This window comes from Ylistrum balloti, unplaced genomic scaffold, assembly GCF_031769215.1.
Source record: "Ylistrum balloti isolate Yb309-2 unplaced genomic scaffold, AGI_CSIRO_Ybal_v1 Utg370036, whole genome shotgun sequence".
In the NCBI taxonomy this organism is placed as follows: Eukaryota; Metazoa; Mollusca; class Bivalvia; order Pectinida; family Pectinidae; genus Ylistrum; species Ylistrum balloti.
In genome coordinates, this window is record NW_026782096.1 from 481,098 (window position 1) to 495,336 (window position 14,239).

At 35.1% G+C, this 14,239-nt stretch overlaps 1 protein-coding gene across 1 annotated transcript; it reads right to left on the reverse strand.

The window, feature by feature from the left end:
• Positions 1-4,722: 4,722 nt before the first annotated feature.
• Positions 4,723-13,390, reverse strand: LOC132548931 (alkylglycerol monooxygenase-like). The gene is made up of 11 exons (XM_060212832.1): positions 13,277-13,390; positions 11,053-11,180; positions 9,716-9,867; positions 8,942-9,045; positions 8,541-8,636; positions 7,459-7,591; positions 7,085-7,164; positions 6,747-6,881; positions 6,267-6,383; positions 5,362-5,444; positions 4,723-4,915 (listed from the first exon to the last, which is right to left on the reverse strand). The coding sequence occupies exons 1-11, from the start codon at positions 13,388-13,390 to the stop codon at positions 4,723-4,725; spliced, it is 1,335 nt and encodes a 444-aa protein (XP_060068815.1).
• Between the last annotated feature and the right edge of the window lie 849 nt (positions 13,391-14,239).

A 14,239-nucleotide genomic window follows, 5' to 3' on the forward strand; every position in this document is an offset into this window, starting at 1 on the left:
GAGGGAAGTAATCGACAACTACAGATCTAGTTCGAACTATTCCGACGTTCTATCGATGTTTTTATCGGTCTAGGGGCTAGTAACTCCAGATTGATATGAAAAAAGCCATTAGAAGGTCAGATTAATTCGGAATACAGATCCATGAGATATGAACAAGTTAACCGGCTTAGGAAAAGTTTAGGAACATACACAAGAGATACCTCCCTCCACACAATGTTTCTCTTTTAAAAAGTCTCAGTTTGATAATGTTTGTGACTCAATCAGGTGGAAAGAGCCCATTTTCAAAGCTCAACTGTCCAAAGTACATTTTAAGCAGTTACAAATAATTTCTCTGAAGGTTGGATGTTTTTGTAGATATGACAACGTGATCAACACAATATTTTTTTTAAATCTGCACAGAAGAAGGTGGGATGAAAAAAAGGCACATGTGTCAAACGTAAAGGAAAATCTGAGCTTTATCTGGATCACCAAAAAGCTCAGTTTCATCATATCTACCCTCGATACTCCAGGGATTTCGCTCTCTGCACCCCTGGAGCATGTCATGGCACAAGCGAAGTGATTTAGTTGGTTCCAAGAGAAAGAACTGGCCCACATCACAGACCGATACGCTCCTTTTGAAGATTTCGTGTGAGCGATGCCCAACTACAAAGCCATTAAAATATACAATTATGCGACATCGAGATTCGTTTGATGTACAACTCAATACTTTTATGATGGATAACAATTTATTGTACCAACATCAATCTTGGTTTAGAGGACATTATTCTACAGATACGGCCCTGTTACACCTATTCGATCATTTACAGTGTCAATCGTCAAAAGGCCTATATACAGGCATGATACTGTTGGATCTACAAAAAGCGTTCGACACTGTCGACCATATAATTTTATGTGATAAATTAACGGCAATGGGGGTCGAGTGTACATCCTGGTTTTCTTCATATCTGTCTTCTAGGACCAAATCGTCTCTATTAAAAGCGCTGTGTCTTCGTCTCAAAAAGTTACATGTGGGGTACCCCAGGGCAGTATTTTGGGACCCCGTTTTTCCCTCTGTTATGTCAATGACATGGAACTAAGCATTAGTAAAGATTCCAAATTACTTCTCTACGCAGAATATAGCGCAATTTTGTTTTAATGGAGTCAAGACATGGAACTCGTTTCCTGCAGACATTCGTTTAGTTAATAACAAACGAAACTTTCAAAACCGTGTTCGACGTTTTTTACATGGCAATGCATAAAGAATGTTTTGTTTTCTGTGATATTATAATATTCTTACCACACGCATGAACTTTTATTTAACATAATTTTAGTTTATTTTATAAACATTATATTCTAGGAATAGTTTAACTTTATGTAACAATATTTGTATCCAGTGTTGTATTGTAATGTTTTTATGTTAATGGACCACAGTGGAAACAAGTCCACAGACTTTACGGTGTTATCCTGGTTAAAATATTAATTGTTTTACAATACATGTATGTGTATGTACGTAATATAATGTATGTTTTACCAAATAAATCTATAATCTAAATACATCAAAGAATTAAACTAGTCTTTTCGTCTTGTCCACAAGGTTTTGCACACGGAACTTTCTATTTTGTCATGTTCTAGGTTTGCAGAGAGCGAAGGAGATCGTAATCTCTGGAGTATCTTTGTCCCTGACAACACGATATTTCAAAATACTGAGAACATCGTTGGTGTAACACTAGACCGCCACCTGTCCTTTTCCGAACGTGTAGATTCTGTATTAGCTAAGATCAACTGTGGTCTAGGGCAGCTCCGACTTATAAAGTAGTACTTATCAGTAAGGGGAAGGCTGAAATAGTTTAATTCTTGCGTATTTCCACATTGTTGTGCTGTTTGGAGTGGCTGTAAGGATTGTATAACAAAACGGCTATGTAAATCTCCAAAACGTGCTGCACGCCTCATCCTGTATGCTACATTTGACACCCCATCAAAAGACATATTTGTCAAGCAAGTTGAAATCAAGTATCCATGCCGAGTGCAAACTATGTTCTACCTTTCTTATCCGTTCATTTTCTATTAATTTGATTTAAATCTTATCTATATCAATATGCTATGTAAAGTTTTCTTTGCTCTGTATTAAGCTCTTGAATAACCAAAAGCCTATATTGAAATACGGACCTGCATATGTTTGGAACGGAGGAGTGGATTTTTTTGTCTTGATTAATAACATCTTAGATCTTTATTCCGAGTTTTCATTATTACATACTTGGCTGACATGATCCCGTCATTCTTCACTCGGTGGAAGTTAAAGCAAATGTGTAGCACTAAATGCCCACAGTGTCTCTTATTTACTAACAAAACAAACGTCTGTAACAAACAAGCGTTCATTTATGTTATGTTCTATATTCAAAACGGTAGACAACATATGATAATATACAATTAACACAGATCAGCAGCATGACCTAAGATATAGCTGTAATAACTACGATTAATGACAACTTTTGAATTTAAAGACGTACTCCTCGAATATCAGAAACATGCACGACATACTGTCTTGAATGTCAAACATCTTTGCAAGGATCATAAGCAAATAAGTAAAATAAATAAAATACAGAATATAAGTCTGGTTTCTTATACTCATCTGTTCAGACGTTCCAAGCAGCTGTGCCCATAATGATCCTTATGTCTATTAGACCCTATATCAGGGTTTATCTTAAAATTATTTTACTACCGAAATAACATTGTATTCCCTGGGTGGTTTCACTTGTCAAGAAACACAAAAATGGCCAAACCAGGAAAGAAAAATCCCCCAAAGCATATCTAAAGTATGATAAAGATCTTTTAAAACCATGACAGAATAAAGAAATACGAAATCCAATTAGTTCTACACAAAAAATCTCGTTATTACGAGTTACGCTTCGTTGTCTTTGTATCGACATAGGATTACTCGAAATAATAAGTTTTTTTCACATGGTACCTATTCGTTTCATAGGAAAATCATCCACTTAGTAATAACAAAACCATCTTGTTCATAAAACTTTCATGAATGCTGTATACTTTACCAAACCCTATACTAGTGTTCATTGTTCAAAATTTCCAATTTCAAAATGAGTTTTTTTCTCAAAAAGGGCCATTTTTCATAATATGTATTATTCCTAAAATTCTAGATTAACCCCTGTACGTATATAACATCATTTATTCAGATGTGGTGTCAATGAAATATGAGACGATTGGTGGACGACTGTCAGTGCCCTATTCCAGACAACAAATACGAACAATTCATATGAACACGACACTAAAATGATAAACATGAGAAACTTTCATATTAAATGGTTTTTATTACTGATAAACAAAGTAGTACTTAAATATATCACAGATAGCATCTAGTATAATTCAATTTTTTATTTTCGCCAAGATAATGAAGAGTATATTACATACAAATGATGTCAAGGAGGGATTGGTGAAACTGTGCAGGTGCAAATGGACAATCACATAATTTAGTCGACAAATAAAAAAAGGTTTAGACCGAAGAATACAAGACAATGGAATGAGGAACATGACAGTAATGAAAATGGAAGAGGATTTTAACATTTACTGAGGTAAAAAGAGAGATGAGACAATATTTAGCAAAAGTGTAAGTGAGTGTTTATCATCATGAAAGATTGTACAAACAACATGTGAATTTAATTACCAAACCTGTACAACAGCCACTTCTCAAGTTCTCAAGACAAATGTACTAAATATGTTGATACACCTTATATGAAAACAAATGTATAAATCGTTTTAAACCTAAGACTAACAAGCAAATGTAAATATTTTCCAATGTCTAACCACGTTGAAAAGATATTTCAATGAATGTAGGGACTCGGACATCATACTTAGCCATGCCCCATGGGCATCGCTGTAACACCTGGAAGTTCGAGTACGAGTTATTTCCTGAAGGGGAATATGTAACCCTGGTAAATAATAACCGCAATATACCGCTCGGCTAAAGAGAACTTAACTCGATCGGTTGGGCGTCAGAACGCCAGAGGTCCTGGGCTGGAATCCTAGGGGAGGTACTGGAATAAATGCTGACCCCTGTTACATCGGCTATGTGATTACAATGTAGCTTTAGAAGGAGTTATATAGATTTTAAATACATATGACTGTTAAATAAAGGGAAAAAAAAGACTTTTCACAAATGTTAAAATCTAGGGTATTGTACTATTTAAGTATGATACATATGTCATTTTCATACACCTCAACAAACATAAAATATCGCTTGTCGAAGATCAATTATTTCTTCCCTGTTAAATAATCTTGTCAGACAAGCGAGGACATGGGATCAAAACGTTTTTTACCAGTGTAATATTTTTTCTCTCAATGGCAGCTAGCTTTTAGTGATGAAACTATTTTCTTCTACTCAGAGGAAGAAAACAAAATAATAGCTGCATAATTCGTGTATTTCTGGCACAAGCTGTTGTCCTATTCTCTATTAAGCGATTTTGCACATTGCTACACTGAACGTATTAGGTCTTGTCGTTCTAGCTATACACAGCAGCACACCTGTCCTTTCAGATAAGCATCAAAACTTCAAAATATAAATGTTAAAAACGTTGAGTGGAAGTTTTCCATTTCATTACATAAGCCAGTTCTGTTGCTTTCTCAACACAAACTAATTGCACTCTATATTTGTGTTACTAACTTACTATATATAAGTGAACACTGTTGCATTGTTAAAACTTTTTTTCATCAGAAGATTGAGTTCCGCGACTATAAAGCCTTGACTTTCCTCACCAGCAGATTTTGTCTCAAACTGATACATAGCCAAATACCAGCAGACGCAACATAAATCAAACTCAGGCCGTAACCAAGAGTTACCATGGATGACGTCACTGGAAGGGTGAATTTCGTCACAACAAGAAACGCACCACATCTAAAGAGTTCCATTATAGGGGCATAACTCCTGTGAATAAAGATTAGAAATCATTAATGATTAAGATTTTACTTGGAATTTTGACTTATATTATCATAGCGAAGCATGTCTACACAGATATGTGGATAATACTATATTTTCATATGGTAGCGACCACTTGTTTCTATAACTGCTGTCTAAAACTACTTCTACCCAAACTATCACTTGTCTTAACCTACATGTCTATAACTATAACGTTTGTCTGTATCCATCGAATGACATATAAGAAGCTAGTATAACAACTGCTTCTATATACCTCCTACATGTCTATCGCAAACTTCTGTCTATAAATATCTCGTCTTTCTATTACTTTAAAGGGTTAATAAATTATATTTTGCATGATCCTTTTATCAACAACCTGTCCAAGCAGATCATTTCATGATTTTACATCCTACTTTTTTCTACTATATATTAAAGAAGTTAATTCTGTAACATACCTGTTATCATAAATAGCTCCGAAGCTTGTCAGGGAGAATAACATGTACAGGATAAAGGCCACGACAGAAATTGGCGACATACCCTTAAACAATAATTAAAGAGTTACATCTGTGTCACAAATAAACATTACCATACATTCACGGAAGGAGCTTTCCTGAATGGTTTTGTTTTGATGTTGAGGACAGAATGCGATGCACTGAAGGACAATAGAAACGATATGAAGAAAAGGAACATAAATGTAATTGAAACATTGTTTTATACCATAATAAGTCAAATTTTCACGAAAAAAATATATAAAGGCAAGAACATAACACATAAAAAATCATGCAATAGGCGTATATTTTCTGTTTGTTTGCAAGAAGTAGGTTAAAAAATGATACAATGTAGATAAAATATTCATTCTTATAATGGTATGTTATGAACGTGTAATCTATGTAAAAGTCGAAGGAGATTGCCAAAATTGAAATCTTCAACTCTTCCAGTCTAGCGAAAGGATGATAGGTGAGATGTCTATCTTAGGATATTGTGGCTACATACGGTCATATAGGCGATAAACATGCTTTCCATAGAAAAGGAATTCAAGACCACGTGATAGGTGTCAGGTTGTGATAGGTTGTGTCTTTCAGGACATTAACTGTTAAGATGAAAATATCTTATTGCAACTAAGGAATCATGATAGTATTACACCTATTTGTGGTATTAATTGTCTGAATATTCTGATTTTGCATCAGTAGTATGCATAGCATGGCAAAATAATAGTCTGAATTACAATATAGATATACTCTTGTTGCAAGAGCAACATAATCACAGCTTAGTATGATAGTAATCATCTCACACATTTCTTGCCTGACATATTAGTATACATTTGCCACTCAAAAACGAACTCAATAATACGAAATCTTACCTTTCCGATTTTGGCCACTACTCCTGATGCAACGATCATAAGTGCAAAGTGAAAAAATATGTACAGGTTAGTCCACAATGGAACATCTTTGTCGTACTTCTGCACTGGTTCCTTAACCTGTAGCAGAACAAATAACCCAAAGTATTGGGAATAACCCGTTCCTGTGAAAAAATCTGCCATTCCTAAAGATACTCACTTGAGGAACCATTATTTTAGTCGACAAGTACACAGCTCTAAGCAAAATGATAATTTTCCATGATTTATAACGTACATTTTCTAATTTATGGAAATATAAAACGCAGTCTTATGATCATAGCAATTCTTTAGTAAATGGTACGTCATCAACGTAGCCATTCATGTTTGTACATTTTCAAACTGATTTGAAAAAAAAAAATCTTGAACTTGCAAAACTGATATTATTGTTAATGACACAACATCAATTTTTCATGACTTGCATAAGCTGTATGGTTACGCACTGACCTCTGGAATATCCTCAGGTAAACCTGTCCATGGTTTCCCTGGCGACCAGCCTGGACCTTTAAAAATGACTCCCATCTTGTTGCTGAAGCCCTTTTCTTCCTGAACTTTTTGTATCATGTACTTGAAATGGCAGATCTACAAAAAAGACAAACAATTGTTTTTACCAGTAACAAAGAAAGTCCTGGCATTTTTCTCTGAGAAACCTCCAATGTCGAAATTAGAAATAGTCACTGCGACCTTCATGAAGACCCAATCGGTAAGTCTTGAGAAACGGAAGTGAAACAAACTTCAAAAGTAAATGAGTTAGTAAGAATTAAAACTGACATAATAAAAAGTACCTGTGCATTGATAGGATCCCAGGTCTGAAGTGGATGTACCAGTCCATAAATAACCTTCTCCTCCTCCGCTTGGAAAGTCCCTGTAAACGAACACATAACGATTGCATTCCATAACAGGACATTTCAAAATTTAAAATTCTATGCTTGAAAGAAGGAAAACTTTGATGTTCTAGCATTCATGCCCACATCAATTAACCGTTTTAAAGAGTCCATGACACAAACGAAATAACCATACTAGGAAACTTCAAAACGAGGCAAAACCTTCAAAATTTTGATCGGAGGAATGATGTAAATAATCGAATACTGATTAAAACTTTAAAAGTGCCATTTTCATTTATCGACGGTTTTAAACCGTTGTGTTCACATTTGTATACCGAAAAGTCGATCAAATACAATGAAGACGCCTGCATAGTTCTTGTCAATACAATAAGGGTTCCGACCGTGATGGACACGATGGTGACTTGGTGTGTTCAGTATCCACTCCAAAGGACCCACACTTCTCACAGTCTGGTAAAATATAGTACAACACAATCAAGAAAGTTGTTTAGTACACTAAAACAACCTCCTCAGATCAGTCACTAAATTTATTAATGAACATCCCTCCTTGTTTCTTGATATTGAATTTCAAAGTTTTATATCACATTTGATGTGATAATCCCATAATATGATGGGTAGAGAAAAATCATTTTTCAAATTTACTGATAAATGTACAATAAATTATATATATTTTGTCTTTAAGTTAATTTGTTGCATTTTAAACAAATAACATTATTTCGTTTTTACATTTCCCATAGTGAGACTCATCTATCCAAACTTATTCACTTAAAATCAACAGAAGAACATACAATTCTCATTATCAGTTACGTATTATCAAATCCTTAGGCAACCCCGTGCATTCTCAATCGTTCTATATGAAACCAGTTATCTACTAACACCCTCATTCAATGACATCCTCAATATCAGGTTTGCTTTCTCCAATACCCTCAATGTCTCTAACACCATAATTCATTCACTAATATCTTAGTTTCCACTTAGTTACCCCTCCGTTTACTACTACAGCAAAAACATAGCATCTTCAGCTACTCACAGTTACTTTCTGATACTCTCAGATGGCCCTTTCGAACTTCAATTTCCCACTTATATATTTCAGTTCGTTGATCACATATACATGCATTGACCTACTCAAAGTCTGCAGCTACACCGTAACAAACACAATAAACTCTTATTTCCTCAGTTAATTCTCACACCCCTAATTATCTATTGGTTTACTTCTAACAGCTAATATTACCCCGATAACATTTTCATTTATCCCTTTCGTTCGCATCGCATAATACACTCATTTATCCTCGAACATTATCGGCTATCCCATAAAACATCAAGTTATCTTCTAAACTCGCTCGACCACCTCCAACACACTCCGCATCCCTCTTGCACACCTAAAATAATCAGCACCTACCTCTGTGTGGATCCAAAACTGGTAAAGTAGGTTGAACTGGAGGTGGACAAGAAAGACTGAGGGAGGCATGAACAAAGCCAGTGGCAGGTAGAACATCTGTGAAGGTAATGGTTATAAATACCACCTATTTATTATTTTCAGATAATTGATTGGGTTACAATTTATATCCTCTATTTTAATTTCAAAACAGTAGATCCATGTCCTTATGTTCTTAAATGATCTTAAGATTTTATCATCTTTCCCAACTGACATCTTTTCCTTATCTTAAAAATATTAAACGATGAGAAAGACCTACACTTAAATTCGAGAGAGATGTATTTGCAATTTTGTTATTCACTAAAGCTCAAAAATCGATAAATATGGAGTTTTCGAAATCACTAGGCTAAAACTTTCGATCATACCCAATTAAAGTATCTGTGAATGGCGGATTGTCGTAGTGCAGTACTCAGGTTGTAATCTTCAGAGCTGTGATGAGTCTGGTGTCCTGCCCACATGATGTTCATCTCTGTCAAACAACATGGTTATTTTTATACATATATACATATATATAGAGCAGATACATATAAACGATACAAAATGAAAACTGTCGTCACCATTCCTTTGTCAGCCATATTGATGACTGACACATCAGCCTTTGCTACAGAAAATCGCAGTCACTGGCTTACAAGCCACTGCCCTTAAGATCAACCTAAAGCGAAACTAGATCATTTTAAAAGCCTGCCACCTCTTGTAAATCAGCGGCTCATCACGTCAGCCTAAATACTCTATCTCCACCTTAGCACCTCATTCTCATTTGACCTACTCATAAATTAATCTACGACACTAAACATAGCATGGATTGCACAATCAATCTATCAGTTCGCTGTTCTACCGATTGAGCTTAAGTGAAATTCCTTCTGGCAGGAAGCTTGGAGGCGACCGTTCTATTAAAACTTTCCACAGCGTTTAAGTACATATCTTTCTTGATATTGTGCACTGTCTGAACAAGAGGACAGTACACAAAATCAAGAAAGATATTTAAATTTCACTTACGATTGCATGAAAGGCTTAATATCACGACACCAGATTTGATCCGATACTGAACCCTTTTTTCTATTTATTTACCGTGGTTTACATCAGGGCTTTGAGACAGACCTCATGATTAACCTAAACGAATATCAGATGCTAAATATTACCATGCCCTGTTCTGTGTACCCAGTAGTATCCAAAATCCACGAACACCAGACCAAATAACCAAGTCCATGGACTGTCCCAGGGTAGGGATATGATGTTCCAACGCTCGTACACCCAGATATAGGTTGCTAAGTTAGTACCTCGAAACAGCAAACTTTAAAAAGAGGAAAGTGTAATTTCATCATGTCGCAGAAGTTACACCAGAACTTTGTAATTCATGAATCCTTATGTTCAGAAAAATGTTGTCATTCCAATCAGATGTTGAGGAATGTATCAAGGAGACATATTTTCATAATGGTTGTTAACTGAAGGGAAATGGAACATATTTGTTAATCAAATGAAGGGTATTGTATAGAGGTTTTTCTTTATTATGTCTAAAGTAAGTCATGACATGGTGATGTAATCTTGCCCTATTCGAAGACAAAGTGCTGATAAAATTTGGTGTAATTGTTATAAGAGCACAATAAATAAAACACACCAACTTTTCTTTAAATCTCTTAAAATATTAAATACTGACTTTTTAAAAATAGATTGATTACATATTATATGGTCACGGACGCAGGAGCATTAAAAAATTCTTGAAATCTTTGAATGAGTGAACACCAACAATGTCTTTCGACAAACTTGAAAAAAGAAAATCTGCATTCCTTAGGTGGATATTTCTGCAATCATGACAAAGTTTTCCCGTTTATGGGTTCTATCCTTCTTTGAAAAGGGAGTAGATAACCATGTGTAAATTCTATTTCCGAGGAATATACATGTTCTAGGTGTGCAGAGAGCAATTGTAAAAAGTGGAGTATCGAAGATGAGCACAGAGCAGCATGACAGGTCCAAAACAGATACCAAATCACAATCTCAGTCAAAGACATATATATCACGCTTCGATGACCAATATTCCAAGCATGACGGCTACTCACAAAAACATCCTAATACCAAAAGAAGACAAGCATCCAAACACATATAAAAACACGGTGTTCTTCGTGTCTATAACAGCAATGGAATCTCTTGTCAGTAGCAGCAGTAGAAATCTCAAAACTCGTGGGGTTGAAATCACATATCACACATGATCATAAACAAAACTCCCTTGTCTAAAAATCGTATCTAGACCTCTTTGCAAATATCATTGTAAGTGTCAAATTGACAGAGCTGGTAAACTTTTTCAAAAAAAGTATACTGTAAACTTAAACAATAGCCCAACCACTGCTGCTGGAGAGGCGCTACAACATCTGCTTCTCTTCATCGTAACAGAGTTTCACAAAATTTTGTTTAAAATCTTGTTATCCACACAAATGTCACATGGTATAGCCTTTATTTTGTCATTTCAATAACAACTACCTACTTGTGAAATTCTGAGATAATTCCTGCTGCCAAAGAACTGAAAGTATCATTGAATCTCGGAAGTGGCTTCCCTTGAACGAAGAGTATCGGGATCTCGATCATTACCAGTAATATGAATACAGGAAGTGCCTGGAAAGAAATGAATTTCATTTATACATAGTCGATGTCTATCTGAGAGAGAACACTTGCTGATGATACCAGGACTAATAACACTAAGGTATTGTGATAATATTCATTTTGAGTTGTCTCAGCTCGTCACTAAGTTATTGAACTGAATATATATGTAATACATCACTTTCGTAACAAGCTTCCACTTATACAATCACTATTGTTAGCTCGCATGTAAACGCACAGGGGTTAGGGAGGGGTGTGTGTGTGTGTGTGTGTGTGTGTGTCTCACTGTGGGGAGGAAACCGGAATACCAAAGTAAAACACACGTGGTCTAGCAAATAACCCCTCCCCCAACCTCGTCCCTGGACAGCTAGTTGGAAAGCGAGTTCGTTACCACTGCGCAACCTGACCATCTTTATACATTTATATTCACAATAATAATTATGGAAGCGGACTTACACAATAACATATATACTATATTATTAAATTGTGTAAGAAGAAATTGCAGAGTTACACAAATACCAATGTTGCAGAGCTTCACCAAATGTGCCAAAGAAACATACATGCTCCGCTAGTTGAGTACAAGCAACGCCGCCCCCCTCCCTCCCCTTCCCCTTTTTAAATATACGTTATTGTTAATGTTTATTATAATGTTGATATACGTTTATGAAAACATTGTTGAGTTATCGTATTTGTCATGGTACAGTACTCAGTACTACAATACATCGAGTCCCTTAATGGAGTCAGCAGGATATAGCAAAATTATAAATAAAAACAAAGAAACTGAGAAATGATGCTATAATTGTTGACTTCAAGACATTTTTATATATTCCTTATATCATCTCCAGTATGATATCTTAAACAAGTCGATACTGACTACATGTGAGGTCACATAAAAATACATATTAACCCGGGCGACATAGCACGACTTTTGTTCAATCGTAAATGCAAATTTATACCAGTATATTGTGATTTCACGGGGAACCTGCATGTGATTAATTTTCATTTTGTTAATGATTATAGATGCATTAGTGATAAACATATTGACTATACTTTCTCTTCTCTGGCTATACTCAGTTATATATCAAACATCTGGGTCAAGGATACAGTAACCTGATCTCATAATCACATCAACTTTTCATTTGAAAGTAGATAACAATCCCTACCTGTATCCTTATATAATATTCAGGGTCACACTATCCATGTCATATCATAACAATCAGTTTAGTTCTTTAAACAGTTCCGAGGGATATCAGGACATTTTGCTTGTGACCAGCTGGGATTTAGCAACCATCCTTATACTATCTCGTTAACTTCCAATATTTACCTCTAAATGAACAAGTTAACCATCGGGTTAGAACAGGAATGAAACGCATGTCAACATTGATTAATATACATGGAAACAATGGACACGACTTCAGGTGTTGGCTTATTGGAGGTATTAAAGTTTGTAAACATTGACAAAAATAACTCATCGGCATGTTTTAAAAAGGAATGAGCCAGGAAAACAAAGAACCAGTTTTGTGGGATACAACCTACCTTTGTAGGCGGCAGGTGAAATATGCTGCTTGATATTTGAAATAGCATTCATTTAAATGATTTATGTGCACTCCAAGAAAAAAACCATACAATACAACATTAAACACATGTACGGATTGGCCATGTTGCTTAAGTTAATTACTAATCTACCAAAACGTTTATTTCATGTGGATATGAAAGCAATAGTTATAATTACATTTTGTTTTCCATGAAATACATGTACAGACGTATGCTTCTGGTATTTACAGAGTTTGGCTCCATGCTTAAGAATAAATATTTTATCAGACAGACGAACACATCTCTCCCTCTAGAGAAACACCTTAGATTATTAAATGTTGCAAGACTACTATATTTGGCGCGAGTCACTTTAAAAGAAATCAAATACAAATATGTTCTTCATTGTTGTACATATGGGTAAAATATTTTCTTACGAAAAAAGAGATTATTCATAAATGCTGAAAAAATTCTTGTCCCTGCTGAGCTTCGAACCTCTTTTGCGTGTTCGATATTATGTCTTATTGTGTACGATGTTCAATCTATCTGAACTCATCGCCTATAGAACAATATAAATTTACCTCGTCGATATATTTAGGAACATCTTCCACATCTTTGAACGATGTTTCATTCGGTGTTACCATGTAAAACAAACGCCGTAGCCCAACTGTCGATGTTTTCAATGCATCCTCCATTTTGTCCACAGTTATATATGACTTGTCACATGATAACATGACTTATTACCTTACAAGGGAAGTAACTCGCATAAAAAGGACGAGATTACATTGATTGATATTGGGATATCTTTTGTAGTTTTGTCGTATGCCTTCATCCGTTTTACAAAATGTAATTTCGTTATGTCCCCTCTGATTTACGCTTTAATGGACAAAGACGCAGATGAAGTTCTGATTTGGTTTTTTTCAGAGTGATAGCCATTGGGACTTGATAGTTTCAATTAATTTTCACTAAAAATATAGTGAGAGTTGTGTTTAACTCCAACGGGAATTTTTAAATGGTTTCAAAGAAATTTCCATTGAGAAAAGTATGGAACCTTGACTAACTGCAGTGAAAAATTATGAAATATGGTCAGTGAAATATATGTGCATGTACCCATGTACTCTTAAACGCTGACGGTATAATCTTTTTCACCAAAAGTTTATATTAGCGAAATATTTTTTGCGTTCACTTGTAAATATGAAGATTAAAATCGTATTTCAGAAGTACCTATAAGTAATTACCCGGGAAAATATTTTTCTCTCTGTCTTTTTTCATCTTTATGGAACGTCATAAGCTCTGCCACCTCCAAGCTTTGTTTTCAATCCTTAAAATATAAAGCTATATCTATATAAACACGATAACCTACATCTCGCATTAATGACATTACCACAGATATACTTCATTAGGCTATATCAATGACCTTCATTAACAAAATCGCATTTTTTTCAATTTTTGAATTTCATCATGAGCCCTTAAAGCTAGTGTATTGTAAATACTCTGATATCTTGTTATAGACTGTACACACCCTGATACCTTGTTATAGATTG